Raw genomic sequence first — 26,947 nt, forward strand, 5'->3', positions numbered from 1 at the left:
TTTCTTTCTTTCTTTCTTTCTTTCTTTCTTTCTTTCTTTCTTTCTTTCTTTCTTTCTCTTTTCTTTTGACTCATACATTAGTCTTTTGGGGTTGTCTTGGATCACTGTATTGCTGAAAATAGCTAAATTATTCACAGTTGACCAGTTTCTTAACCTACTTTCTGATATTCTCTTCCTGGAATGAATTCAAAGTGACTTGGCAGAGTTATATGGATAAAGATATATATATATATACACACACACACACACACACACACACACATACACACATATATTACATAAGGAATCTAGAAAATGTGGTTTTCTTATTTTTTTTTCTTATTATTACAGAGGCGAATATGCTCTTGCCGAATACACAGAAGTGAAAACAGTTACTATTAAACTCAATGAGAAGAGTCATTGAACGGGAGATATCCTTCCTTAAGCATCTGACGTTCTGAATGTGGCAGAGAAATTTTGTAGAACACAGCACTTCTTTAAAAAAAATAACTTTATTTCTTCTAGGACTTTTAAATCCACCGGATTTTGAAAGTTTTCTCTCATTCATGTTCACCTTCATTCATCTAAACTCTGGAGGGCTCCATTAGCCACCTGTGAATTTTGTCATACTTTATAGTAGTCAAATTATCAGCTATCATTAGAGTTTTGCCCCTTCAGACCTGGTCATGGGGGACAGTGAAGAAGCTCAGGGCATTGTTAAAAAACCGGCATTTCCAAAAACAATGACGTCTGACCCTCGATTGAAAAGCACATGGTCAGATTTCTTGTCTCTGTTGAGAACTTGGCAAAAAGAAAAAGTCTTCTCTAGACCTAGGGAGGAGAAACCCTATAATTTTTAGTGATGAATCTTGTCAAAGACCTCTTCCCCCACCCCCACCTCCACCCCCACTAAGACCAGCCTACCTGAACTCTAAGGTTCATTCTAGTCTTATTATTAGTCTTATATTAAGCACAAGTGGACTTGGCCATTCAGCCAGAGGTTAGGTAGAAAACACACAAGCTGAATGACATGAATTAATGTAAACTTTAAGTCTACTTTGATTTGAAGATTATAATCCTGTGTCAAGTTCCTTCATGTAGGGGTGTTAATCTCATTAAAGGACAGAATGAACAGTGATTAATTTGGCAGGCAGTTTTCTTCATTCATAATATGGTATGCCTACATTACTTGGTTTAAATATAAGTCCCCCAAATATCACTCATTCAGTAGCCCCCAAAACATACTACATACAACACATATATGTCCTGCCAAGCACTTTCTTTTATCGGGGGAAAAAGAGACTTTTGCACCTCATTTAGCACAAAGATTTCCTCTATCTTATAAAGTCTAGCAGCTTGGTATATGCTTAACTTTTAAGCACAACACGGGAGATTTTCACAGCAGTTTCACCGAGAGCCCTGTATCTGTGTATCTATCCCTAGGATGGTAGAGTCAGAACATTAATCAATCAATCAACACTTATTATGTGCCAGGTACTGTGCTAAGCTCTGGGCAACAATCAGTAAGCAGTTATTATGTACCTATTATACACCTACTATGTACCAGGCACTGTGCTAAGCACTAGGCATTAACAAGCTACTTAAAGCAAGAACTCTTTTTTTCCCCACAAACTGCAATTCTGTATCAGGTAGTAATGCTCTGTGGTTATCCCTAAGACCTTCTTCTGCCCTCTCTCCCCTCTGGAGCACTGATCATAAATAACAAGTCCTGTTTGTTGTTTTTAATAGAACTTTAAAGTGCATTTTTTATAGCAATCCTGTGAAGTAGGCAGCATAACTATTATTATCCCCATTTTTCAGTTAAGGAAACTGAGGCCCACCAAGTTTCAATGAATTATGCAGTCACACAGCTAGGAGGGACTTTGAACTCAAACCCATATTTTCCAACTTCAAGTTCCAGGGCTCTTCCCACTAGGTCATGCTACTTATTGATCCAAATTGCTTAGGAAGACTTACATACTACTGGAAAGATTGGTGTCACCTAGCCTTACTTTACAAGTCTGCTATTCATATTGATTTCTAATTGATTCAGCAAATAACAATATGGACTGAGTGGAGGCAAGAGGTCTCCTACTACACCTGAGTGGTTTAGGAATATTGCTTTTTAAAAAAAAGTTGTGAATTTTTCTCACCTTTTTATATAACAAAAACTTAAGATGTTCTGTAACTCCAAACTTGGGAATGCTATAAATTTTCCTATTGGCATTGCAATATCAAAGCTTATTTTAAAAAAAAATTCTTAAGGCATACTTTAAAGTATCACCTAACTGGTATTTTTTTCTAGATGTGAAAAATGATGCTTATATTTGAGATGGGGGAGGGGGTAGCATAACAAAATGAAACTTCAAAAATAAAAATCAACATGTGTATACAGAGAATCATGTATATGATATAGAATTGCTATCCTTTTGTAGAAAATAATGCCATATGTAATTCACTGTTTTTTTCTATCAGTTAAGATTCAACATATTGTCTTATTATTTTGTTAAATCAGGGTTTGACTTTACACACTGAACTTTCTGAATTTTTTCTTACATAACTTCAGACACTAACTTTAAAAATAATCCCTCAGAGGGTTCCTCTTCTTTCATTGCACAGTTATGCTTTTCATATGAAATGCTACTTAAATTGTTTAAATATTTATAATTAGTATACAGTATATCCTATTTTTTATAGCTGAAAGTACATGGAAATGGTATGTTTAAACTTCTTGTATATACTGTATTTAGAAATGGAAATCTATGTAATATTAGGTTTTCTATTCTTTAAAGATTTACCTTTCTGTGGTGTGGTTTAAAAAAAAAACCCACTATAATCCTGCGAATTCTAATTCCACTGCAGATTAAGTTTAAAGCAATGCAACACCACTTTTAAAACAGAATAAACTTTTGAGACAAAACAATGACTTGTTTTCCTTATCAACAAAAACTCACCCATTATATGTGGATGTTCTTTCTTCTTTTACCTGAATCTGGTAGACAAATGAAGAACTTAATCCAAATTAAAAAAAAAATTGCTGGTCTGAGAGATTAAATTTACATTAGCCCAGATTTACAGCCTTAGACAAGAGTTCTTCTAATAGCCAAAATAAGATTTGCTACTTCTTTATCTGGATGTTTGCATCTAGATTTTCCTAAACTGTTTTGAAACTTCAACAAATAATTCATTGCTAAAAGTTGAAAGTTAAAGTTGGAATAAGAGCATCAGTGGGGTTAACTAGTAATAAACATTTTTAGGTTAATATCTTGGATTTGAAGTTTTAAATGCAGCTCCTTCTATGTTTCAGCAAAATGCTACTTTAAAAAAAAAAAGAAAAAGGCTAGAATGTTTGTCATCAGATCATAGATTTTGGAGCTTGAAGGGACCTGAGAAGCCAATTGCTTCCTTTTACAGATGAAACACTGAAGATGAGAGAGGTGAAGTGACTTGAAGCACCTTTTCTTTTTTTAATTTTTTTTTAGGCAATTGGGGTTAAGTGACTTGCCCAGGGTTTGGTCTAAGGCCGGATTTGAACTCTGGTCATCCTGACTTCAGGGCGGGTGCTCTGTCCACTGCGCCACCTAGCTGTCCCTCCCAAGCACCTTTTCCACTGTACTATAGAGGCAAAGAGGGGAATAGTTCTGCCTTGTTCAAGAATTACGTATGAGAAAATGTTAGATTCTTTTTCTCCCAAGTGTTAGGTGAAGAGAAATTTATTAAGAAAACAAATTTGAGAATTCTTTTCAATATATGTGTTAAACTGAATTCTTTGATTTGACCAATTCTAAATGGGGAAGTTGTAGTTTCCAATGGCCTCCTGTTTTGCTATGAGGCTTTTGTCAACCTAGTCATTTCAAGGTCACCCCCCGCCCCAAGTCCCAAGCCCACCCTATCCTCCAAAAATAGAAAAAAAGTACTGAATTTTCAGCCTGGCCCAATCTTACTACATCCCCTACCATGCATATCCTAAAGAAGTCACTAGGTGGCATATGACAGAGTTGTTGCTAGGGAATATTGAGAAGGAAATTATGAGTAAGAAGAGTAATGAAATCATAATGTCGTCCGCACTGTGGGGTGGACTTACTTGCTATCTTCATTCTTTTTTTCTTTAATCCTAATAGACAAACATCACATCGGGACATTACTAGGAAGTGGTAATACTGTGCCTCTTTGCTATTATAAGAGTCTGTTACAAGTCGCTTTTCAATTATGAAATGAGATTTGCCCTAATATGACTGCAGTCATGTCAGGTCTCCAATTATAGCTCTGCCTCACAGGGCGAGGTTTCCTAGCAGAAGTTCAGTCTGTCTCAGGCCCACAAAAGAGTTAAGTAATAACTGAGTCCAGGACATGAGGATGAGAGAGACTATGAACCATGCAAATAAGTGCTTGTAGCCAAAATAACTCACACTTAAAAGACTGAGGAAATATTTTCCTAATGACAATCTCATGAAATACTACACTTGAAGTCTTTAACTATTATTAGACCCATTTTACAGATGAGAAAACTGGGGTAGAAAGAGGTTAAATTACTTCCTGGACCATATAGGGGCAGATAGGTGGCGTAGCATTTAGAATGCTGGGTCAGGAGTCAGGAGGACAGGAGTTCAAATTATGCCTCAAACACTTAGTAGCTGTGTTACTATGGGCAAATCACTTAATCTATTTGCCTCAGTTTCCTCAACTATAAAATGGGAATAATAAAAGCAGTTGTTGTAAGGATCAAATAAAATATTTGTAAGGCACTTAGCATAATGCTGGGGAACATAGTAGGAGTTTTATAAATGCTTATTCCTTTCCCTTCCCTTCCCTTCATTAGAGCTGGTGGTAAACCAGATTCAAACTCGGGTTTTGTTTTTTTGTTTTTTTTGACTACAAGCCTAGATAGACACTGCCACTAAGAGTCACAGACCACCTAAAGAAATTAAGACGTATTTTGAAGGCTTTGGTGGTCCAATTTGGATGGAGCATAGAGTAATAATGGAAGGGGAAGTCATCTAAGTTTAGACTGAAAAAAGTAGGCAGAAGTCTGATTGGACGAAGGACCTTACTTGACAAATCCTATTTTCACATTAGTTTCTGCTTCATTTAACAGAGGATATGGACCAGGGATGGCTGCAAATTATATCTGTATACAGGTACATTAAAATATATGGTAAAAGGATGACGCAGGGTTGCGTAGTAGATAGAGCACATTGACTTTAGAGCCAGAAAGACTTCAAGTCCTGACTCTGATAGAGTCTGTGTGACCTGGGGGTATGAGTAACCCTCCCTGTGCCTCAGTTTCCTCATTTGTAAAATAAGGGGACAGGCTCCTAGGATCTTTATTCAAGTCTCCTAATTTCCAGGGGCCTCAGTTTCCACATCTGTAAAGTCGAGGGAAGAGTCGATAGCCTCTGAAGACTGCCCGAGGCGGTGGTCCAATTCTCGGACCCTGCAGCCTCCCAACGCCTCTCCCCCAGCCACCACCGAATTTCCTTTCCGAAATAAGCAGCCCCCAACTTTACTCCCCCGCGGCCGGCCCGTCCCCTCCGGCTCACCGCTTATTCTCCCTAGCCCCGCAGCGCAACCCGCCCGCCTTTCCCTAGGAGGTCCTGGCCCTAGAGGAAGGGAGGTCCTGGCCCTGGCCGTGGCCGTGGCCGTGACCGGGCCGTGGCCGTGGCCCAGGCAGAGCGCGAGGCCCGGGGCGCAGCGCGGGAGGCGGCGGGAGGGAGGAGGAGGTGGGGACAGGAAGGGGGGCTCTGCTCCGCTCCGGCCCCGGCCCCGCCCTCCCCGGGGGACTCCCGCCCACGCCTCCCGCTTCCCTCCCCTCCCCACGGAGGGAGCTGCAGTAGCCCTGAGCCCCGATTCCACCTGGCAGTGCGGGACCCCCCGGATCCCTCCCAGAGTACCAGGTAAGCTTCTCCTCGGACCCCTCCCCTGAGCTTGGCTTTCTCCTCCTCCGGGACGCATTCCACTCAGTTTCCGAGTGGGGTGGGGTGGCGGGGCTGGGTCCCTAGACTAGCTGTGCCTGCGGCGAGGGAGAGGCCACGCCACGGGCTGGCCTCCTCCTGTCGGCCACCTCTTTGGAGGGCGGCCCCCCGCTGCCTTCAGAGCCCAGGAGGATGTGGATTTTGCTGGGGTGGGGGTGGGGGCGCGGGAAGGCTGCAAGACTCACCTTTCCCCAGGTGCAGCTCGCCTTGGCTCCTGCCCGGGAGAGAGCGAGGTGCCTGCAGCGCTACGGGGAGACTCTCAGAACTCCAAACTTTCTTTCTGCTGCCGGGATTTCTCTGCAGTGACTCACGTCCCCTGGGAACTGCCTGCAGAGGGGACCGGGAATCTGGGACTGGGTAGGGGTGGTGGAGGGGTAGGGGCTTGGGCGTCCGAACCTGGGCTTTGGGGATGGCCAGCGAGCCGAGAAGGAATCTGAGGTCCCGGACCGACCTCCTCCCGAAGTTAGGCACCAACTTCTGCTGTCCACGATCTATCCAGAGCTTAAAACAGTGCCTGACACATAGTAGGCGCTAAATAAATGTTTATTGATTGATCGATTGATTGATCTATCAACCAAACAATATTATGCGTGCATTGCCTCTTGCCAATCTTTTTAAGGGTATATGTTAAGGGGAATGCATACGGGTTATTTGCCTCTAGAGACTATTTGGACCCTGATCTAAGATGGCCAGAAACAAAAGCACCTTGCTTTTTTTTTTTTTAAACCATAAGTAAGATGTTTTTATTTCTTCAGTATCTGTCAGGACATGCTGGGGGGAGGGGGGAGAGACACTTCCTAGAAAAAGCAGCAACAAAAACAGGTTATGGCACTCCAGCTTAACTAGGATTTCAAACGATCCCTCGGAATCTGTGCGAGACCTAGACTTGCTTTGATAAACTGAATGCGCTGGTATTCTGATAAAATCTTAAAAGAGGCAATTGTGATTAAGTAGCTTTGTACTGAGCAACAAAAGAAAAAGGAAGGGAGTGGGGTATTAAAGAAGTAACATCTAAACCTTCCCTTTGCTTTCAGACAAAATACTTGGCCTTATGCCTTTTTCCTTTTTTTAGTTTCTCTTCTTAACATTTGGTTGTCAAATCCGTGTGAGGAAGGGCATTTGGGGTTTAATTTTACTAAGTATGCATGTAAAGCATAATATTGTCTGGCTGATAGGAATTTACTTAGTAAAATAAACGTTCAGGTCCTCCCAACTCAGTTAAACATTTTAGGAAAAGTTGAGTTTTCTACACCCTTATTACTCCCAGGGAGATTGTGGGAAGATTAATGAGAATACCATTTACCTCTGTGATACCTTGGATATTGTTTTTGCCCAAGGTTAGGGGTTTGTGCACTAAGTAACTGTGCCTAGAATTTAAAGAATTGACTTCAGCAGGTAAACAGGGATCCCCCAGTAGATGCCCTCTTTATCTTCTAGTCATGATTTGAAGGCCTTGGAAAATTTTGCTCTTGGAGGGGCAAGGGAAACAAACTCTTTTCCAAGCCTCGACTTGGAAGAGCACCATGATTCCTCTTTTCGAAGGTTGTCTCCCACAGAATGCCTTTCACTAGGCTGTAATGGACTCCCTCTGTATTGGGTTTAATAAAAAGTCAGCAAAAGAAATCTCTCTTGAATTACTGAAATCTTTAAAGGCCCAATCCAGGTACTTTTTCCTCCATGTTCCACTGTCCCCAACCTTGCTCCCAAGCTACCAGCTAAAGTGATACATCTCTTTCTTCTCAAATTTAGCACTTTGTCCTAAGCTTTTACTGTTATCACATTCTGCCTTGCATTAGTTCATTTGTACATTTTTTGCACATTTGCATTGCTGGAGAATTGATTTTGCCAGGAAAAAATCAGCACCCTGCTGCTAATCTGTTGCTGACAAATTTCTCCAAATTTAGGCTAGTTCTTGCACAGAAGACCCACAAGCTACCCTGTAAGTCTTTGCCTCCAGGTAGAACCCTCTAGAGCTTTTGTTTTGTATTAGGCTTTTTGAACCCCAAGTCACCTCTAGGCCACAGTGAGGCCTGGCCTTAGGACTTTATGGTTTTACTACTTTCACCCCGACACACCCCTTTGAAGTAAATTGACTTTATTACTGTGCTACTTTTGAGGGAGGGAGATGTGAGGTCACAAAGAGAATACTGATTTTATTCTGAGCCTTCAGAATTATTGTAAGATGAGATGCCATGGGATACAACTACCAGGAGAATACAGGCCTTTTTATTTTGAAAGATCTTGGAACATTTATGCATTTATATAGGTGGAAAAGGTTTGGAAACCACCCTTTGGCTGAAAAATGGAAAATTTGCACTATTTGCCTCTTCTAAGCTAATTTCATAATTTAGAAATCTGATTATACCAGGAACCTAACTAAAGCTGAGGGAAACTTTGAGGAAGCTTTTATAGCAAGCTTTTATAGCAAACTTTGGCTGAGAAGGAAAAATGTGCGATATTTGCCACCTCTAATATGAGATAATTTCCCAATTTAGAAATTTGATTATGCCAGGAACCTAAAGATAAGGAGATCTATGAAGAAGCAGAAATCCGTTTGAGGGCAGAGATTGAGCAAAACTTGAGTTGCTACACCTTCTAACTTCTATTTAGCAAATGGACAAAATTGTGACTATAAAGCTGCTCTGGTGGCAAAATACTATGTTGGTAAAAATGATTTTCATAGAGAAACTGAAAGCAAAAAGGGGAACAGCATGTGTTGGGGGTTTTAGCAGAAGCTAAAATTTCAAGTTTGCAGAAAAAAGTAAAAATGAGGAAAAACATTATTACAGGTAGGAAACTTTAAAAAATTTTCAACAGTTGCCCAGCATTATATTACTTTTAGTGTCAGGAGCATAGAGTAAATATTTAGTAACTCATTATATTTGAAGGCAGTTATTTACAATAGTTTTAGTCCCATTCTATATCTCTTCCCCAAACCCAAGCCCCATGAGTTTATTTTTTTAGATTAGTTTTTGTAGAGTTAACACCTCTTGGTTAAATCTCAGCAGGATCTATAATCTCTCTCCAATCCTTCCCAACCTCCCCCCACTTCTCCCCACTTCTTAGCCTCCAAAATGTTTAAAAGCTAACATCCCTGGTGCTTGTTCAGATATTTCTCCTTTCTATGTGAAATACTGCCAAATCATATTTAACACCACATCTGTGAATTTTGTTCTGATTATGCCCCTCCAAACAACTCATTGTATTCCTTAAAGGGGTTTAAGGAATGCAGTGGTACATAATCCTCATGACATGAGCTGTCGGAGTGCTTAGAAAAGCATTGGCTATTTGATTTCCAGTTCTTTTAAGTACTAAGTCATGAAATCTGTTGGACCTATTTTTGCAGCTGTGTTGCTTAATAATTGTTGGAGACACACAGTATACTAGGTGTAGTGCAGAACCAGCATCAATTATTGATTACCAAGCCTTTTTTAAAGGGAGAAATTCAAAACAAAAAAGCAAAACCTTATATTCTATTGATAAAAGGCAGTGTGTACTCATACAAAATAAATACAAATGAGAGAGAGGAGAGAAGAGCACTTGAGACAAAGCTTTAGAGATAACAGCCATAATTAGGGGTCATGAAATGAGGATAAACCAGCTAAGGAGCCCAAGAAGTGGCAAGTAGGTAGAGAACTAGGAGAAAATAGTGCCAGGAAAACTCATAAAATATTCCAGATGGGAAGGTAGTCAATTGTTTCAAATGCTTAAAGTGATCAAGAAGGATGTGTATTGAGGAAAGATCATCAGCTTAACAGTTAAAAGACCATTGGTAATGTTAGAGGGATATGAGGTCAGAAGCTAGAAGCAGTTTATCAATCAATAAACATTTATTAAGCACCTACTGTGTGCCAGGCACTGAGCATGCTGTAGATACAAAAAGAGGCAAAAGAAAAGTCCCTGCCCTTAAAGAGTTTACAATCTAATGGGAAGTAAGTGAAAGGAGAGAAAGAGAAGAAAGGGGAGACTATTTTCAAGAGCTCAAGGGAGAGATTTGAGGCCCGTTTGTAGGCACAGCAGGGAAAAGGGCCAGTACATTGGTAGAGATTGAAGATTAGAAGAGGAGATGATAGTGGGGACAGTTTGCTGAAGTAGAGAGGAGGGCATGAGATCAAAAAAGGTTGTCCTTGGCAAGGAGGACCACCTCTTTATCAGATATAAATAGGGATAGGGACTGGGACTATAATTTCATTAATTATAGGGAACTCCCTCCACCAGAGCTAGCTCCTATGTAAATTTTGGAGAGTTTTCTAGAGCGTTGAAAGATTAAATGATTTGCCCCCTGGGTTATTTGAACCCTGGTCTAACTGACTCCAAATCTAGTTTTCTAGTCTCTATGTCATACGTCATAGGAATAATCCCCACTTTAAAAGTTTAAATTTTAAGGGAGGCTGCTAATTAGAAAAAGGTAGAAAACCCTGCTGATGGCATAGTCCATATCCTTTCTAATCCCCATGCTTATAAAATAAATTTTTTTCTAAATTAAATTTTATTTTGTTTTCAAACAAAAATTCACTTTCCCTTCTTCCCACCTCCTCCATCCTTATTAAGGGGAGTGAAGGAGGAAGGGAACAAGTATTTGTTAAGATCCTACTATTTACCAGACAGTGTGCTTAAACGATTTACAAATGTCTCATTTAATCTATTACGAAAGTAAGAAAAACAAAACCCCTGTTACTAACCTGTTATAGTCAAACAAATTACCACATTAACCATGTCCAAAAAACAAAAAATCTCAGTCTGCACTCTGAGTTTATATCACCTTTATCAGGAAGTATGCAGTATATTTCATCGTGAGTCCTCTGGAATTGTGGTAGGTCATGCATGGTGTTGATTAAAATGTACACACTTTTTTGCATGCACATTATGTACATGATGGATCATGGCTGTTGTTTGTGATATTCGAGGGATACTGCTTGTTTTCACCCAGCCCGTCAGGGCTTAGCTGGAGTAAGTAACACATGAAGGTCATTGAAAGAAAGAGTGAGCCTTAGATAGGAAGAATTATTTTAAAGATTTACAAGAATGGAGAAAGATTTGATCATTTAAAAAGCTCTTTTTCCCCTCTCCAATATAGCAAACAAAATTTCTTCTCAACCACAATATCATCTTGCTTCCACACTGTCACCTGTACTCTGAGCTGTGCAGATGGTGATCTCTGACTGGGCTGCTTCAGAAACTGGATTACTGGAGTTTCACAACTGCAACCCAGAATGTACTGGTGTGTGGGTACTGAGGCATCTGCTGTAGGCCAAGAGCACATCATGGACCAAGGCCAAGATGGTAAGTCCTTTTGGTTTAGGACAATGCAAGACCAGGCTTACCTGTAAAGTCAAAGGTCAGAGCCCTATAAAATAATGACTCATATTTATAATTTGTTTAACATTTTTAAAGTGGGTTTCTTCCTAACTATCTTGTGAGACAGCTAGGTTAAGTATTATTATGTCACCATTTTACAAATGAGGAAATTGAGATGCAAGTTCAATTTGTTGTTACTTGCTCAGCACCCTATGTCTAGTAAATAAATATGGGAGCCAGGATTTAAATTCAGGTTTTCTTATTCCAAGATGAATGTTTTATATTATGCCATGGTTTTGGGTTTTTTTCTTCAAGTCAATGGAAGTGAGATAGAGTATTATTTTTTGTCACAAAAGTATGCTTTGGTAAGATTCATGCTAACAAGATAGGAATATATGACCTAATTTTCTAATGTCAGCTTCTCCTTGAACATAAATTATGAAAAATGGAAAATCTGCTCCACAGTGAATTATCCCAAAGTTTTAGACATACATCTTTTAAAAAGTTTGCTTATTGTAAATCTCTTTCTTTATTAGTATTAGTCAAAGTGATATTGGAACGAATGAAACACAGAAATACAAAATTTTATATTTAGCACTTTTAACACTTTCAAGTCAGCTTTCACAGATCTCATTTTTCTTTCACATGCAATGACCCTTTGATGTAGAGAGGAGAAAGTATTATTATCCTAATTTGACAGTTAACTAGCTTGCCAGTCAATTAATTAATTGGTCAGCACTGCTGGCCCAGAAAGGAAGAGAGGCTTTCAGCACTTAAGTTGCTATTCTAGTGGGGAACCAAGTGCTAAAAAAAATAAAATAAAATTCCTCTGACTTAAAGAATTGCACATAAATGTGGCTACAGAGGAGTAAATATTTTCCATTACCACAACCCCTCCTCACCCCCCCACCCCTGCCATGCAAGAGGATAATGGCAGGGACAAACATATTATTGAAAATTATCTCATTTCTGTTTATTACTGAAGTGTTGTATCTGTGATATGGTCATAGCAGGATGTTGTCTTTCACATGATTTGTTGCTACTGGCCTATTATCCATAGGTTTTGAGGTTTTCCAAAAGTGGTGAAGGAATGAAAATGACCAAAAACTCAAAGAGCAATAGAAAGATTATTTAAATAGACTATAAAATATTATATATTATGTATTATAACATACTGATAATACTAATAATTACTAATGACATTATATATTATATTATATATGATATTATAGAATGCAAAGATGGTTTAAATAAACTGTGGAATATTGAGTTATTCTTGAGGGCTAGAATAAAAGACATTATTGAAGAAATGTATACCTGGAAAGGCAGCACAGGATAATGAATACAGAACTGGCCTCAGAGTCAGGAAGACCTGGGTTCAGGTCTGTCCTCTGACACATATTGACTCTGTGACCTTGGGCAAGTCACTTGCCGTTTCAGTGGTTCAGACAACTAGGACTGAATTGTAGAACAGTTGCTGATCTACATTTGAAGAAGGAACTTCCATACCATGGCATTCCCTTCATTGATGTAATCATAGGTACAGACCTGTTGGCCTTCTTCCCCAAAAAGGAAAGATTAGGGAAGAAGGTAGGCCAATCACATGTTGAGAATGAGAGATTCTGGCTGGATAGCCTGAATGCTATTATACTATGTCAGAAATAGCAAAAGAATGAAAAGAAAACTTCCATACTGTTGGATGGATCTTCCATGAAGGGTTTTTGGAAAGACATGGTCAAAAATTGCACAGGATAAGAATGTGTGGAGAAGTTGAATTAATGAAGAACTTATTAAGTGCTTATTGTATGGAAAACACAGTGCTAATACGCAAATAGGAAATAGAATACAAATAGAAAAGGAAGATAGTCCCTGCTCCCAAGAAGCTCATATTTTACTGGGAGAGACAACACCTACAAGTCAGATAGAAAGGTCCCATGGTCCTTAGGGTATAGCAGAAAACCTGACGTTAATGCCTTTGTAATGTCATTTCTCCTAGTAAAATCATATCATTTTCTGTTGTTGAACCATTTACTAGTGCCAAGGACATTGGAGATAAGAACTTTCTTTTCTGAGTCTTCAGTGGATGTGGCTTTAGCACCTTCAGGAACCTTTGCCAGGCTGTATCTCCAGGAGAACTTATTTCTCAGGGTGATGGTTTGGACACTGAGTGGGAAGCATTTTTATTCCAAAGGTTCTTGGGTTCAAGGTCCTGGACTGTCTCCATCAGGGCCTAAGGGGAGGTGATGGTGGGTGGTGGTGGCAGTGGCAGTGGCAGTGGCAGTGGCCTGATCTGTCTGGTTCCCTCTGACTCCTGTGTCTCCTTCAGGATGCCCTACTGTTTCATGTAGGTTGGCTTGTCTGTCCTATAAATCCCACTTGATTGGCAGTTGGTGGGAATGACTGACACCTTCTCTATAGGAGCCATCTCCCCAAGTGATGGCTGAGAGGTTTGGGTGGAAAGCAGGACTGGTGGTCTGAGGGGACCAGGACTTTTATCCCTACTTTCCTGTTTGGTGGCAGTTGCTGGGAGTGATGAGAAAGGGGGGCGCTTTTTCCTCAATGATTTCTCCCCTCAGTGATAGCTTTGTGGGCTGAGTTAGAAGCAGGACTGCTGGTTTATGGCACACTGCCATTACTAGAGCTGTTGGGTTCAGGATCCTGGGAGATGGTGGTGAAGGTAGTGGTGGTATTTAGGATTTGACCTCCCTGGCACGTGCTGCCTCCTATCTCCCTCTAGGGGTTCCCTACTGCTTCAGTTTAGCTGGCTTGCAATGTGCATCAGTGACAAGAGTATCTAGCCACAGGAATTCCTCAAAGTAAGGCGACAGATTTATACAGACCAAGCCACATGCGTTCTAATTCATTGAAATCAATGGTGTCCATTTACACCCTTCCCTACTCTAACGACCATTAATGTTCACCGTAAGGAATGCAATCACGACTATGAAAGTTATAGTCCTGAGAAGAATCTATATAAAGATTCAGGTTTTTTTAGTTAATAAAAGGTAACATGCATTAGAATCAGTAAACTACAGTGTGAGTAAAGTTAAAAGAAAAAAAACAGCTTTAAAACATATTTGACTTTAATTAATTTTGAAATTATGGTAGCTATTTTTCTTGCTATTTGTTTCTCCACATATTAACCTTCATTAAATCATAAGCTTGTGCATAAATGACTTTATGTTTGTATGGCATTTTCAACTTTCTCAAAGAATTCTGGTAGAGGTATGCTAAAAGCACTAGAACAAAGCTGAGCATTTTTGGAGAAAATAACAAAAATTGAGCTGGTTTTCATCACCATAATACATGACACAGTGACATTTCACAGATTACTGGAGCTCAGCACCTCATCTACCATACCCTTATTCCCTTATCACATTTCCTAGACACGACTGAAATAACTAAACAACAACAAATCACATTTCCTAGAGACGGTTCTAAACTTGTTCCTCTCTCTTCAAGCCCTACACATACCCTTCTATCTCCCCATAGCTGTATTTAAAACTGATGACTTGGCCCCCTATTTCACTGGGAAAATGTAGGCTATTGGAAAGGAGTTCCTTTAATTCTGTTCTGCCAAGTGTCTTGTCCGTTTCCAATCACAGCCTTCAATTACTGTCCTCCTGGCTTATTGCAATAGCATCCTAGTAGGATGCTTCCACTCTCTTGTCCCTTTCAATCATCCTTCACAGAATTCTGAGCCCCAGAACACTATATATAAATCTCCTTAGTGAAATCATGGAAATTCAGGAGATTGGTTCAACCATCCAACCTGGAAAAATAAAGTGTGTAAAAAAAATGCATATTACCCAGATAAATGTGCCGAGTCCAGAATTGAATAGGAGCTCAGATTGGATCACATTTGGGAAATTGTATGATACTCTCATTGCTTCGAAAGCCCATTTTTTCAACACTGATATTATTACAATAATTTGTCAAGTCATGGAGTACTATGCTTTCTGAAGAATCAAAGTTATAGGTAAGAAAGCCATGAGTATGGTGGTACATGTAAGTAGACTGTGGCATGTTAGCAGTGATGACTTACACATAAGAAGCAGCATAAAAATGACCTCAAGAATAAATCTTCCTGACTATGCCCAAAGGGCTATAAAATAGTGCATAGTGCATACCCTTTGACCTGGCCATATCACTTCTAGGGCTGTATTCCAGAGATCATAAAAACAGGAAAAGGACCCACATGTAAAAAAAAAATATTTATAGCAACTCTTTTTGTGGTGGCAAGGAATCGGAAATTGAGAGGATGCCCATCAATTGGGGAATGGCCAGACAAGTTGTGACACATGAATGTAATGGGATACAATTGTGCTATAAGAAATGATGAGCAGGCAGACTTCAGAAAAACCTGGAAAGACTTACATAAACTGATGCAGAGTGAAATGAGCAGAACCAGGAGAACATTATACACAGTAACAGCCACATTGTGCAATGACTGACTTTGATAGACTTGGATCTTCTCAGAAATGCAAGAATCTAAGACAACTCCAAAAGACTCATGATGGAAAATGCTGTCCACATCCAGAGAAAGAATTATGGAGTCTGAAGGCAGATGAAAGTGTACTATTTGCTCTCCTTTTCTTTTGTTGTTTTATTTCTTCTTTCTCATGGTTCCTCTCATTAGTTCTAATTCTGCTTTACATCATGACTAATGGGAAAATATGCTTAATATGAATGTGTAAGTAGAGCCTATATCAGATTACATGCCGTCTTGGGGAGAGGAGAGAAGGAGGAGAGGGAGAAAATTTAAAACTCAAAATCTTATGGAAGTGAATGTTGAAAACTAAAAATAAATAAAAAATTATTTAAAAAAAGAATAGATCTTCCTGGAAAAGGAGGTGAGCCAGTCATATGGACAGAATCTTTAGTTCATCTAGGGACTGTGAGAACTGTAAGGATTTCTTCAAAGATATGGATATAGCAAGTCCTACCAAATAAACTAGATATCCTGACTCTCTGAGAAAGTTGTAATCTGTACTGGGTGGAGGGAGTTCTGGCTCCACAGAAGTAATAAACTCATCTAAGAATTTAAGGGCTTATAAATCCTAACCCCCCACCAAACTTTAAGCTACAGGAGGGCAAGACCTGAGTTGTATTTCCCTCAGGACCTATCACAGTAGTTTGTGCATAGTTCATTTTTTGCTAAATTTAATTAAAAACTAAGTCTATCTTAAGACCAAACCCACAACCTCACCCTTATTAGCACCATCTATTAGATAAGTCAGCTAATGTGTATACATGCCATAGGAAAGAAAAACATTTCTTGGGCTTTTATGAATTGTATTTGAAAATGAGAACCCTTTGAAAGTAGGGTGTGTGTTGGATGAAACATATTATTATAAATGTGAAATTAGGGTAAATGAAATGTTGATAATGGGACTAAGAAATCTTCTTAGACAAACATATTATTAGAAGAACTGAGCATTCTTGATGAAGAGAAACACCAGTCAACTTTAGAAAAACCTGTCTCTCTGGCTGTGATTACCCACACAGTCAAGTAAAGAATTGAGACAATTATCCAAGTGACTCAGACTAGAGAAACATCTATCTAACTTGATCCATCACAGAGATTGAAGCAGATAAGTTATATGCCTTATGTTATAATGAGGAGGAAAGACTAACATGTAACCAGAAGACTCAAGTCCTAGGCCCAGCCCTCCCATCAGCTAGACTTGTGACTTTGGGCAAATCCCATAGACTCTCAGCCCTTAGTTTTCTCATCTGTGAAATAAGGGATTAGACTGGATCAGGGGTGGGGAACCTGTGGCCTTGAGGCCACAATGTGGCCTTCTAGATCCGTAAATGAGGCCTTTTGACTTCGGTCTGAAGGCCACGGGTTCCCCATCCCTAGACTGGATGATATGAGTCACCTTTGAGTTCTGAAATTCCTCAGCTCTCTATACTCTAGATCATTTGCTGAGTTCTCCTTTCCCATTTCTTTTGTAGATATGACTTCTGTACTCTTAAATCAGGGGTTAACTTCAGTTCTATGAACTTAAAAAAATATTTTGATAACTACATTTCAATATAATTGGTTTCTTTTGTAATCCTATGTATTTTATTTTATGTATCTAAAGACATTTCTCTGAGAAGAAGTCCATATGCTTCATTAGGCTGCCCAAAGGGTCCATGACATAGAAAAGGTTAAGAATCTCTGCATTATATTGAGTGTTGCTAAAATTTATACTGATGGCCAAAAAAAAAATACTGTGATGTTCATATGCTACCAAAATGTAAATACTATATAGAACATGACTTCAAAGGCAGAAATAGAAATGGAAGATAAACTCCCCGTCTTGAATACCCCAAATCCCCGAATATTTATTTTTTTAAATGCTCATTTTTGCTTTTTAAAATACAAAGATACAAGAGTAATTTCTCATAAACTGAGGTAATTGGAGCTGGTAGTAATGAGTTTCTGCCTTCCTGAAATAGAAGTAGGAAATAGCAGACTACAATAGGAAGTATACCTAATCCTGCTATTATCTGGTGATGTGGGGTGGTTGGTTTTTTTTTTCCTCTGGTTTTTTACTTATAGAACTTCATTTATGACATAAACTTCAGCTCTTATCTTTAATTTGTGTTTTATGTGATGATGCTCTTTAAAATATGAAAACAACCAGGTTGAAATTTATCAACTAAATAGGAGGAAAGAGGAATGAATAATTAACTTCCTGTCCTGGGGCCACATCTCTGAAAGGTCCCTTTATTAAGGGTGTGTCCCTTTCCAGCCCCTGGTATGTTCATAGCATTTATAGGTCATTGGGCACCTAGTACAGAGACTTCACAAACCTAGAGCTGGACGTGACCTCAGAGGAGGGCATTGAATTGCCCAACGTTCCACTGGTAATAATCATGGAAGGTAGGATTTGAATCTCAGTCTTCTGGCTCCAAAGCTAGTATTCCTTCAAGTGTACCACATAGTAGATGCTTTATAAATATTGATTCTATTTATTTAAAAAAATAAACGAGACTATTGATGGTTAACTCAGCTGGAGAGACCACCTTGTTAAAGTGATTTTCAGCCATACATGGATGGGAGCATTTAGTTCTTTTTATGACCAGTTTGTCATTTGTTAAAAGAAAAACTGAATATTGATGGATCACTATTAGTAAAAACAACTCAGAGTGCATGTAACTGTCTGTGTGACCATTGGAATGTGTGACCTGAGGCATCTAGGTGACATATTAGGGAGTGTTCTGGACCTGGAGGCAGAAGACATGAGTTCAGATGTGACCTCAGGCACTAATATGGCCCTGGGTAAGTCACTTAACCTCTGTGTCTCAATTGCCTCCTCTGTAAAGTGAGGATAATAATAGTACCTATTTCCCAGGGTTGCAGTGAAGCTCAAATGAGATAGCACCTTTGTAGATATTAAAGCCCTATATAAATACTAGCTATTTTTATTATCATCTCTAGGCCTCAGTTTCTTTATTGGTTAAAAAAAAAGTATTAGACTAACTGAGTGGTATGATATGGTAATAAGAATACTTAGACTTCAATCCAAGTCCTGTGTCTGCCTTTAACCAAGTGTGTGACTTTGGACAAGTCCCTTTCCTTCTGAGCCTCAGTTTCCTCATCTGTAAAAATTATGATCTCATAATATTTGTACTACCTGTATCTTGGGATCATTATGACAAAAAACTTTTATTGACTATTTTTTAAGATGATGTTGCTTTTATTTAGTGTAATAGCCCGCACACTTGTCTCTCTGCCTCGTCTCTTCCCACTATAGGCCATTCCCCACTCAGCTGTCAAATTAATACTCCTGAAGCACACATCTGACCACGTCACTTCCACTGTTCAGCCAACTCCAATAAAATCCTCTGTTTGGCATTCAAAGCCCTTCACAACACGGTTCCCTTCTACTCTTCCAGTCTTTTTACCTCTCAATCCCTGCTACAGACTCTGTAATCTAGTAATACTGGCCTCAGACTCTAGGTATTTCCCCGGCTGCTCCCCCTCACCCTGAATATATTTTTTTTCTTTTTTTAAAATTCTATTTTGTTTTTTCCAGTACATGTAAGGACAAATTTTAACATTCATTTTTTTAAAAAAAAATTAAGTTCAAAATTTTCTCCTTCTGTCCTTCACCTTCCCCAGCCCTTAGATGGTCAGCAGTTTGATATAGGTTATGTATGTGCAGTCCTATAAAACTTATTCTGAAATCTTTTCCTTCCTCATCTCTGCCTTCTAGCTTCCTTTAAGTCCTAGCTAAAATCTCACCTTCTACAAGAGATCTTTCCCGATGCCCCTTCATTCTAAAGCTTTCTCTGTTTTATGGAGAACTCACACAAGGCAAGTGTTCCCATGGTGGTTAGAAGAAGCGATGCAAGGACATTCTCATGGTCTCTCTGAAGAACTTTGGAATTGATTGTGTGACATGGGAGACACTGGCATAGGACTGCCCAGCATGGTGTGCCTTCATCAGAGAAGGTGCTGTGCTCTAGGAGCAAGCAGAATTGAAGTAGCTCAAAAGGAATTCAAGATGCACAAATTCAGAGAATCCACCCTAAATGTTTGGATGGACTGTTTGCGCCGGACTTGTGGTGGAACGTTCTGAGCTTGTATTGGTCTGATCGGCCACAGTCAGACACACTGAAACTTGACTCTAAAATAATGATGTCACTTTGGTCCTCTTTGAGCACTAAGGACAACAACTCTGTTGGCTATCTCCAATTTTTCCTGGACATATCCTGTTTGTACGTAATTGTTTGCATGTTGTGTCCCTCCTTAGCTTGTGAGTGCCTTAAGGAGGGACTATCTTTTGCCATTTTTTGTATACCTACAGCTTAGCACAGTTCCTGGCAAGTGCTTAATAAAATACTTCTGTAACTATGTGTGGCACTTGTAACTTTTCCCAAAAGTTCACATTTATAAGAGCTAGGAAGAAATTCTATCTATACTCCTGGCTTGTTGTTTTAAATACAAAACTTTGTGGTAACTCAGATATGAGGTTAAAAAGTTTAAATTTTAAAAAATCAGGAAATGGGAATTCTTTTATTAGCATTTTATTAACATGTGTTGTTGTTTATAAGTGGCAGAGATGAGGAAGGAAAAGATTTCAGAATAAGTTTTATAGGACTGCACATAAGTTATGTAACCTATTACAAGTTAAGTCTGCGCTAAATGGCTGAACATTGCTTTGAGAACACTGGCTTTAATATTTTATTTCTTTTATGGATTTTAAATTTGTATCCATAGTGGTCCCACTGCCTGGTTTTATACTTTCCTTGAGCTTTTTTCTTTTTGGTAATTTCGAAAAGAATCTGCTCCAGCAGATTTAATAAATCCTATTGGGTTTATTAGGGCAGCTAGGTGGTACAGTGGAGAGAGTGCTGGGCCTCGAGTAAGGATCTGACTCATCTTCCTGAGTTCAATCTGGCTTCAGACACTTCCTAGTTGTGTGACCCTGGGCAAGTCATTTAACCCTGTTTGCCTCAGTTTCCACATCTATAGAATGAGCAGGAGAAGGAAATGGCAAACCACTCCAGTACTGTTGCTAAGAAAACCCCAAATGAGGTCATGAAGAGTTGGCATAACCAAAAGGACTCAACAACAACAAAAATTGGGTTTATTTGCAGAGCGAAAGTCTATGCTAGCAAACTCAGGGTCCATGACTGAAAACCTTAGTATAGGTGCCAGCTTTTAGCCAAATTCCATGGACCTCTAAACTTGGCTGAACTCACACAAGCCAATGGACGCAAGCTAATTTTTTAAAACCAGATCTGTGATTTCATTTAGTCTAAGGAATCCCTTGAGTATAGAACTCTCTCTACCAATGCAAACTGATACCTACTCTTCACCCTACAGCTCTAGAGTTACCTGGGGGCATCAAAAGTGGGACCAAAGTCATTCTTGAACCCATGTGTTTTTGGCTTAAAAAGTCAGCTCTCTATCCACTATATATACTGCCTCTCACAAGCTACATATATCTTTGCAAAGACATCTTCATTTTTGTTGGGGATGTTTTTTCGAGTGTGTGTGTGTGTGTGTGTGGGTGTGTGTGTGTATACATAGATCTCGACTCCAAGTACATTTTCTATCAACAGTAAGCATGTCACATTATTTTTGTGCATAAACATGTACTTATTTTGCATTTTACTAGTCATTTCTTAAGAGTACAATTCACATGTCTGTGGTATGAGCTTCAAAACTATGACATGATGAAATGTGATACCTTATGTAATTATTAGATTTGCAACTAAGGTGAAAATTTATTTAAATAGCCCTTTGCAAAATTGTCAAAGGGTGTTTCTGATGAAGAAAAATATGTTAAAAGTGAAGTTGATGTTCACTTGTTTGTGAATTACGGGGAGGGCAAAGAAAAGTATATGGTTTTTTTTGCTTTTTTTATTCTTATACAAATGAGAAAGTATTCTCTCCCTTTCTCAACTCTGTTGCTGTTGAAACAACTATCATCATTCTAGTCACACCAGTTTGCAACTTTAGTCGGCCTCGGGTCTCCCCTCTACCTCCCCCCATATCAGATGCCAGGTCTTGGCACTTCAACCTCCACAACACCTGTCACTTCTGTCCCCTTCTCTCTCCTCACATACCCTCTCCCCCCCAACTCTGCTATGGCGTCAGCTTCCTTATTAGTCAGCCTGCTTGCACGTTCCTCTTTCTCCACCTCTCCTCTACTATAGCAGGAGCTTAGCCGGCTCCTGGAACTCTTCTTCCTGATCCCTACTCCCCACTCCTTCCAGTCCTTTCTTGGGCTATAAAAGGATTGGGGGTGGGGTGAGGGTTAAGATGTCCTGAAGCTGTCAGCCTTTTTCTGAGCTCTTGCTGTCTGCTAAAGAGGAGTTGCTGAGTATTCCCTATTCCAGCCTTCTTCATCTCCCTTGAGGTTGTTCAGTCGTTTTTCAGTCATGTTTCACTCTTTGTGACCCCATTTGGGGTTTTCTTGGCAAGGATACTAGAGTGGTTTGCCATTTCCTTCTTTAGCTCATTTTACAGATGAGGGAACTGAGGCACACAGGGTTAAGTGACTTGCTCAGGGTCATACAGCTAGTAAGTGTCTGAGGCCAGGTTTGAACATAGGAAGATGAGTCTTTCTGACTTCAGGCCCAGCACTCTATCCACTGGGCCACCTAGCTGCCCTTCATCTTCCTTGCTAAGAAGTAAAATTTTTTTATGCATATATATGCTCATTATTTAATATTAACTATTTGAGATGTTTCAGGCATCACAATAACCACCATAGAAGTTATTCTAAGTGTCCAAACAGGTGAGAATTCCCAAGAGCTCAGTCTCTATGTTCACAATACACTTTCCCTAGTTAGCCATCATAAATGAAGCCCCCCCCACAAAAGGATTTTCCACCAGCTTCCACTTCAGCAATATTCTCTTTCCCTTGGTTTGTCCCCAAAAGAAAACTGGTGTGAATACACACTAAACCAACCCCATTTTAGAAATATTAAAAAATAAATATTTCTCCAGTCTGAAATCCTTCCCAGACTAACCTGAAGAAAATATTATCAGTTATTGTTATATTGCTCTGCTTAGTTTCTTTTTCTTTTATTCTGAACTTAAGTACCAAAAGAGAAACAAAAAAATTCCCATATATAAAGTAGAACAAAAAAAGATATGAAATAGTGAATATGTATGGAATACATACCTATTGCTTTTTTAAAAAAAAAGTATGTAATAATTCAGGTTACTTTCAAAACTGTCCTGCTTGGCTAGTTTCCTATGTGCATTTTTTTAAATGTAATTTTTATTCTGAACTATACATCAAATCCCCTATAAAAAAAAAAACAACAACAACAAAACCCTGAGCATTTCCATATCCAAAATATAGCACAAAGATGATTGGAAGATAAGTGACATCTGAACTTTTGTCAAAGCTCTGTAACTGTTTTCTATATCACTGTGGATTTTTATGTATTGTTTGAGAATGCTGTGAATCATAACTCTGACATGGCTCATATTAGATTTCCAAAGGTGTAGGGTAATTCTGTCCAATTTCGAACCTCAGGAAAAATATTTAGATTTAATTTAATCTAATAAAAATTGTTTCTAAAAGGCCTTAGTATAGAATTTTATTCCATTCTGGGGTACTCCATAAGACACTGAAGAACCCTTGGTATAACAATAACCCATTGCCATCATTTGTATTTTAGTATTATTTCTGCCCACTCTCCCTTCTAAGCCACAGTGACTTAGGCAATGATCTCTAATCTCCAAAGGATCTAAGAGTTTTAAATTACTCTGGGCTCTAGGGGAAACCTCACCCTCATCTAGGGGAACTCATTTGAGCAGTTCTTCAAGTCTTGGCACAAAGACTTGTGTGACTTTGTACCACCGGGTGGTGTTGGGGCTTTCAGAGACGCCCTCAATTTTGGTGGGGCAGAAGAACCCTTGCTACTGGCCCTAGACATCTCTATTCATTTTCACTTAACACCCCCATAGATTGATTATCAATCATCTTATCCACCCCATGTTTTAGAAGCCATACCCAGTACGCCTTCCATGGAATAGCTGATTGGTTTAAGATTGGAAAAGAAGTACAGGAAGGCTGTATGTTGTCACCTTTTTAATTTAACTTATATGCAGAGTATATCATGGAAATGCCCCACCAGATGAAACAAAAACCAAAATTAAAGTTGCAGGGAGAAATATTAACGATCTCAGATATGCAGATAATACCACTCTGATGGCAGAAAGTGAAGAGGAATTAAGCAGGCTGGTCACAAATACAACCCACCAAATCTGTCTTCTAAAAGTTTCACACACACAAACCCCTTCAACTTTATGGGGCCAGGTATGCAGAATTCCCCATTTTATACCCCCTGAAAAGGGATAAAAATGATTCCTTTGAAGGGGCCTCCAATTGATTCTACTAATTTTGTAAGAGCAAATAATTTTGCTCATTAACTCTTCCAGGCAATGAAATTCCACAATTTACAAATAATCTAAATTTCCCCCATTAGAACAGACCTTTATTAGTCATTGTTTTAAATTTTCTATGACTTGTTTAAATTTCTGTTGCAGCTGCCCAAGGACCTTAATTTAAAAGCCCACCCATTCTACCATTTGCTAAAAGCCATATTCCCCCCTCCCCCAGTATTGATGGGGAAGGGAGAGGGGCAGGTAGTAAGAAGATAAGCTGGAGACTTTTTTATCACTTGCTCTGAGTTCCAGTGGTGATTACTGTTGTTATTTTCATGTTTTATAATTCTCTGGTTTGATAATTCGATAAGGTTTGAGGAGCATTCTCTGGAGAAACCTCTTGATCAGAAAGCATACTTTTCTCCTATAGTTGATTAGTCCCTGCCTGCATTAACACTGACCTCTTCTCCCATTAGGCTGTCCTCTGACTTCAGTGCACTTTTTTTTTTAATTAAAAGCTAATTTGCTTCTAACTCTCAATTTTTTAATCCGTAAAGACAACTTGTGTTCTTTCTCCTTGCTTGGGGCAGTACAGGTTTTCCAGTGATGAAAATAGGAGCCTAGCCGAGCTTCTAGCATTCTACTTCCTCTGATAACATGTCCTAATAATCCTACTTAGGTTATTCAGATTTAGGTTCAATAGAACCTTCCCCCTCTATGGAAAAGGAAGTTCTCCATATTCTGCAAACAAGACTTGTCATTTTTGTCACTTGTCACTTTCTAAGCAGCCCATCATCCCAGTCAATCTTCTTTCCACAATACTTTTCCCCCACTTAAAAAGAGAATTTAACCTTGAGGTCATTACAAAATGAAAACAAAATTAAAAAAAAAAAAAGAAAGAAACACTTCGCTACTTTCAATTAAAAAAAAATGGGCTAAACCTAAATTTGGCTTGGTCCAATGGGCTCAAGGCTGTTTTTTTTAATTCACTAAGTACTTGTGAATAATAAATCCAATTAAAAACTAGTTTAACAACGAAACACTAACAACACAAAAACAGAAATAAAAAGGATGTGAAATACAACTCTCCTTCTATCACCAAGTCTGAAACTGTGGGAAGTGATTTGCTGGCTGTTAAAGTTCTGAAAATGACTTTATCCTATCTTCCCTGCCCTGAGGCTAATCCTCGTAGAGTTCCAGCCACCAGGTGTGTAAAACACCTAGTTGACCTAATCTAAGGGGCAGACTGTTGTTAGAACTGTTGTAATTGCCCCAGGAGTCTAGCAGAGCCCCTACCACATTTATACAGCTACCTATATCATCTTCCTAAAGTATTGGTCTATGGCACTCCCTTATATAATATTCAATAGCTTCCTATTGCCCATAGGATAAAATACAAATTCCTCAACTTGACATTTAAAGTGCTTCAGAATCTAGCTCCACACTATTTTGTTTCAGACTTAATTTAATCGTTCTCCTTCACACACCCTGTGTTCCATCCAAACTGGCCAAGTGCATTTCTTGACAAGGGTTATCTTCCTTTGCGTGGCATGTACTCCTTCCTCACTTCTGCCTCTTAGAATCCTTAGCTTCCTACTTCCTAGTTTCAATTTAAGCAACTTCTCTTACAGAAAGTCTTTACGGTCTGCCTAGTTTGTGTTTTCTTCTCCCTCAAAATATCTTGTATCTTGTCCTTTCCTTTCTCCTTCCCCTTCGACCAAGAACTTAAACTCCTAGAGACCAGGTACTTCCCTTTTTCTCTTTTATCCCTGTTTTTTAACCAGCACATACAAAAGCCTTAATAAGCATTTATTAAATTCTAGGACCATAATGGCACTATGTAGAGTGAAAGAAATAATGTAGAGTGAAAAAAAAACAAAAACAAAAAAACAACAACCGATGAAAAGCTAATTATGACCATAAAAGAGAAATGTGAATGGATAAAGAATCTTGAGGGAGATTTGGAGGGTTGACTGGAAAGTTATGGCTTTTTATGGATTGAAATGATTTTTTGAAAATGTAAGTGACTTCAAAGGAAGCTTTTGATTATATTGATGGTTAATTTTAAGCTTATTACATTATAAACAATTAAAGGGAATGAGTAAACTTAAATGGAAAGAACATTTGCCAGAAATTGAAATAAGTAGTATCTTCTAGAGAGTTGCAAATACAGATTAAAAAAAAAATAACAACAAACAATGCTTTTCCTGAACCTCCACTAGGAAATTATCCACTAAACATTCCTCATTATTTTCTTCTTTTGCCATATGAAAAAAAAAACTAGAAGTCTCATTTTTTCTTTTTACAATCATTTGGTTGCAGGTGCTCACAGAAAAATCATGAGATGTCTTTTTTAAAAAGTTCAATTCCATATTTATTTTAGGCAATTCATGGAAAAACAGTGAAGGACGACAGTGATTCAGGTTTGGGAGACCAAAGGAAATCCTGATAAATTTAGCCCAAGTATTCTTGGTATGTTCATAGTGTCTGCTGAAATCATCAGAATAGCACTCTTTTAAAAAAAAATGCAGCTAAGTAGCCCAAGTTCTGTATTAAAACTTTGAAGAAGCTTATTTTGCTTAAGGAGAGAACTTCAACTGCAGGTATGAGGGCTGTACATTTGAAAAAACAGCAAAACTGGGTTTGGCTCAGCGTGGAATCTGCTCTCAACCACACATTACTTTGCCTCTGAAGAGCGAAAGTCACTGGGAATGCTGATAATCACCCAAGAACCAGTTTTTCTGGAGTATCAGAAATGTCGAGGGAGCTTTAGAGCAAACTTTCACTTCTGTGTTAGAACACATCTTGCACTAATGGATAGGCTCCATTTTAGTATTTTAGAAGC

At 38.9% G+C, this 26,947-nt stretch overlaps 2 protein-coding genes and 1 long non-coding RNA gene across 6 annotated transcripts in view; 2 read left to right on the forward strand and 1 right to left on the reverse strand.

Annotated features, from left to right (window-relative positions):
• ALDH1A3 (aldehyde dehydrogenase 1 family member A3) overlaps positions 1–2,885 on the forward strand; it is a 50,770-nt gene extending 47,885 nt beyond the window's left edge. Inside the window, exon 13 of the mRNA XM_027851449.1 lies at positions 331–2,885. Within this exon, the coding sequence (XP_027707250.1) occupies positions 331–403 (73 nt within the window). The 3' untranslated portion in view covers positions 404–2,885. The remainder of the gene's footprint in view (positions 1–330) is intronic.
• The window catches only part of LOC114035368, a 37,725-nt gene extending 31,228 nt beyond the window's left edge, over positions 1–6,497 (reverse strand). The window contains exon 1 of the long non-coding RNA XR_003568213.1: positions 6,137–6,497. This is a non-coding gene — a long non-coding RNA (uncharacterized LOC114035368). The remainder of the gene's footprint in view (positions 1–6,136) is intronic.
• Positions 5,784–26,947, forward strand: part of LRRK1 (leucine rich repeat kinase 1) — a 159,067-nt gene continuing 137,903 nt past the window's right edge. For all 4 annotated transcript variants that reach the window (XM_027851444.1, XM_027851446.1, XM_027851447.1 and 1 more), the window contains exons 1-2: positions 5,784–5,873; positions 11,029–11,234. In XM_027851444.1, the coding sequence (XP_027707245.1) occupies positions 11,165–11,234 (70 nt within the window). In that variant the 5' untranslated portion in view covers positions 5,784–5,873; positions 11,029–11,164. The remainder of the gene's footprint in view (positions 5,874–11,028; positions 11,235–26,947) is intronic.

This window comes from Vombatus ursinus, unplaced genomic scaffold (assembly GCF_900497805.2).
Source record: "Vombatus ursinus unplaced genomic scaffold, bare-nosed wombat genome assembly UNPS02009205.1, whole genome shotgun sequence".
Taxonomy (NCBI): domain Eukaryota; kingdom Metazoa; phylum Chordata; class Mammalia; order Diprotodontia; family Vombatidae; genus Vombatus; species Vombatus ursinus.